The sequence below is a fragment of the Lampetra planeri genome, unplaced genomic scaffold (genome assembly GCF_965212315.1).
Source record: "Lampetra planeri unplaced genomic scaffold, kcLamPlan1.2.h2 scaffold_871, whole genome shotgun sequence".
Taxonomy (NCBI): domain Eukaryota; kingdom Metazoa; phylum Chordata; class Hyperoartia; order Petromyzontiformes; family Petromyzontidae; genus Lampetra; species Lampetra planeri.
Genome location: NW_027615693.1, coordinates 26,470 through 30,030, shown reverse-complemented (window position 1 = coordinate 30,030; position 3,561 = coordinate 26,470). Strand labels below are relative to the sequence as shown.

The 3,561-nt window shown below is 42.8% G+C and overlaps 1 protein-coding gene across 1 annotated transcript; it reads left to right on the top strand.

Annotated features, from left to right (window-relative positions):
* Window positions 1-683: 683 nt before the first annotated feature.
* On the top strand, window positions 684-1,662 carry LOC144742133 (chemerin-like receptor 2). The gene is given in 2 exon segments (XM_078624631.1): window positions 684-896; window positions 898-1,662. Coding segments are annotated over 2 exon segments (978 nt in total).
* Window positions 1,663-3,561: the final 1,899 nt, after the last annotated feature.

The window sequence follows — 3,561 nt, the reverse complement described above, 5'->3', positions numbered from 1 at the left end:
AAAAAGATAGTTTCATTTGTTTCACCAAGAAGAAGGCAACTTCCACCTTCATGATGAGTTCAGAAGGCTTCTTGACATTGACTCACACAAACAATGTGTGTTTTATCTGACCTATTGTGTTACAAATTATAACAAGTTGTGCAATAATACTGGCATTTACGTACTATTTTACTTTTACTTACCATGTTCTGCTTTCTGCTTTCTGGGTCCTGCAATGCCCCCTGTGTCCCCATTCTTATTCTTGTCACAGTGCTGGAAATGTGAAGTTCTCTTGGAGATGAATTATCTATCTATCTATCTATCTATCTATCTATGTAATATTTATTAGTCTTTCTGTCTTGCACGGAACAAACTCACAAATCTCACTGTCCACATTGTTGACCCACCAGGATGTTGACACTGTTTCAGGGACACACCCTGTCCAGACCTCAACACAAGAACTGAATGATTAGAAGATCCGTCCAGGAGACTAGCTGAGTTACAAAAAGTGTAAGTTTATAGCATCATGACTCCTGAGTTTCTCTGTGTTGCTGAGATCTCACCGTCGGATTTCTCTTCCCACAGATAACGTTTCCACAGCAATGAATGAGTCAGATGAGGACTATGGAAATTACACCTATGAAAACTACATGGAGTATGGCGACCTGGAAGAACTTAAAGTGGACCACAAGCAGACAGAAGTAATGCACATTATTTCGGTGGTCATTTACATTATTTCCTTTGTGCTGGGTCTGATTGGAAACGGAACTGTCATTTGGGTGACGGGGTGTAAAAGCAAGAAAACAGTCAACAGTGTTTGGTTGCTCAATCTGGCTATGGCCGACTTTGTGTTTGTGCTGTTCTTACCCTTCTACATCGATTACATCCTGCGGGACTTCCACTGGTCCTTCGGTGTGGGTCATGTGTAAGCTGAATTCCTTTGTGTCTACGATGAACATGTACGCCAGTGTGCTTTTCCTCACAGTGCTCAGTATCGACAGGTATGTTTCTGTGGTCCATCACAGCTGGTCTCAGAGGCATCGGACCATGGACAGAGCCTGGTTTATGTGTGGGTGTTTATGGGTGCTGGCTGCCGCCTTGAGCTGCCCGACGCTTATATTTCGTGACACCATGCGCATACATGACAAAGTGTTATGCTTTAACAACTTCCACCCACAGGATGGGCATGCTGCGGCTGTAAGACACATTGTAATAGTGTCCATTCGAACCACTGTGGGCTTCCTTCTGCCATTCACTGCCATATGTGTGACAGGCATACTTCTGGCAGTCAAAGTCAATCAATCCCAGCGTTCTGTTCGTCTTTCTAGCTTCTCTAAAACAGTATCTGCAGTGGTTCTCGCCTTCTTTCTATGCTGGGCTCCGTTTCATACATTCAGCTTGATGGAGTTGTCAATCCATTCTTCCGCGTATCTTCATGACATACTGAAAATGGGCTTTCCTCTGGCCAACAGCTTGGGGTTTTTTAATAGCTGCATTAACCCCCTCTTGTACATGCTTCTGAGCAAAAAGGTCCGTCACATCCTGAAGCGTGCGTGCCTGGACTTAACGAAAAGCTCACTTAGAGAGATCAGCCAGTCCATCTCTGCCACTGAAGTTGAGTCTTTACCAGGGGTTCTTCAGGACAGCTCAGCAGAAGAGCCTGAGGCATCATCCACACTATGACTGCCAGTCTTGTCTGTAAAAACAACAAACATGGCTATTATCAGCTCGTAAATAGTGAGGGTCACAGGATAATCGCTGTTTTTTGTTTTTTTCCAGCGATGATGTCACGGTTTTTGTTTTGTTTGGACAGACTTGTGTCTTCTCCAGCCACCAATGCTTCTTCATTGTAAAAGTAACATGCTGTATCTTTGCATTCATTATGGATAATCTAGGTGATCTGCAAAACGAGATGAGTTAATTAACTCACTGACAGAAAGTTAATCAGCACTGATTTGATTTTGGAAAAAGTAGTTTGTTGTTTTGATTTCTACAAAAGTAACTGACAAGTGATGAGCAATTTGAACAATTTATTTCTATCTTATTGTACTTTATCAGAATTTCCTGATATCATTGTTCTCGTGCATCATGTTGTTTTTTTTTTGTATTTTTTAATTTTTTAAAAATATTGTTGTATTCTCTTAAACAATTGATATAGTGTACTCTATAATATATATTTGCACAGTTTTTACTCGCTGCTAGAGTCAGTATTTTAAGATTTTTGTATCTGAACTTTTATAGAAATGTTCCAATGTAATATATTCCAAGTAAATATCTTTTAATACATTTGTTTTGTCTTTTATTAAACTCTTTTTACGTGAAGTCATGGAACTCGTGGACCGCTTACAGATGACGAACACAGTTTGACATTAGCAGATGTGCACTTTTTCCCCTTTTCCTGACATCTTGTTTACAAACTCCGCAGTTTCCTGTTATTTCTTAGACAGACATCCTGCCAGGTTATTGGGTCGAATCCCTGGAACTGATTTGATCTGCAGGCGAGTACTTAAATCATGTCACAACACAGTTTGACAGAGAAACGTTGTATTTACATTAGTTTTACGGGGTACAAACGCAGTTTAGTCAGACATGCATAGCCCGAGGGACGTATGAGGATTACGTGAACGGGATTATTTAATCCGTGACGCAGCAGAAAAATCTAAACGCGCAGTGGCAGCCAGCCTCACGAGGACAAGGTGAGTGTTCACCTCCATCAATTTTGTATTAATGCGCACGTCATTTATAACAGTGACTCACTAGACAGGTGTGGCGCAGCTAAATAAAACCCCCGGTGTTGTTTACATTCCGTCGACGTATTATCGCCTTGTTTGACAGTGTCCCAAACTACATTTGAAACGGTTCTCGAGATGTTACGGCAGCTGAAACTGACCCGAGAACCGTCGTAACGCCACCGACGACGACATAAATGGGACGACCGTCGTGTTGAACGCGCCAGCATGTTGCTAAACCAAATGTAGCTTGGTCAGTCACCTCACGTCACCTTAGCTAACTTTCTGTCTACTTATAGTCCGTAACGTCGCTAAGGAGATGTGGAAAGTTGAATTGTGTCACATTCGGTGTCACTACGTGTCCGTACACCCACATTTACAGCTCATCCGAACGTGGAGGGTTATCGAAGGGAAAGTATCTGATTTTGGGGAACGATGTTTCAAGTTTGGCTTTGCCTCAGCACCGATTAGCTACCCCGTGCTAGCTTACCACTGCTGCTCACACACTCGCTGTTGTTTCGTGCTACGAGTATGTCAGTCACGACAGATGAGGTGCTTTCTGTTTGTCTCCCAGCATGTTCCGTTTGCCATGTGTGAGCCGAGGTCTGATTCCAGCGGCCAACATCACCAAAGGAGGAGCTGCAGCTGGCAATGGTAACAACAACAACAACCCCATTCGTCAGATGGAGAATTCGTCATGTCTTGTGTTAGTGCAGGACAGCAATTCTCGGTGTTGTGTGCAAAATCACAAATGTTTACCAAATGTTGAAGCCTTTAACCCTGTGGTTGGACTGATGGATTACGGGCAGGATTACAGACTTGCAAGCCTCCACATTTGTTGCCAGGCAGTTTA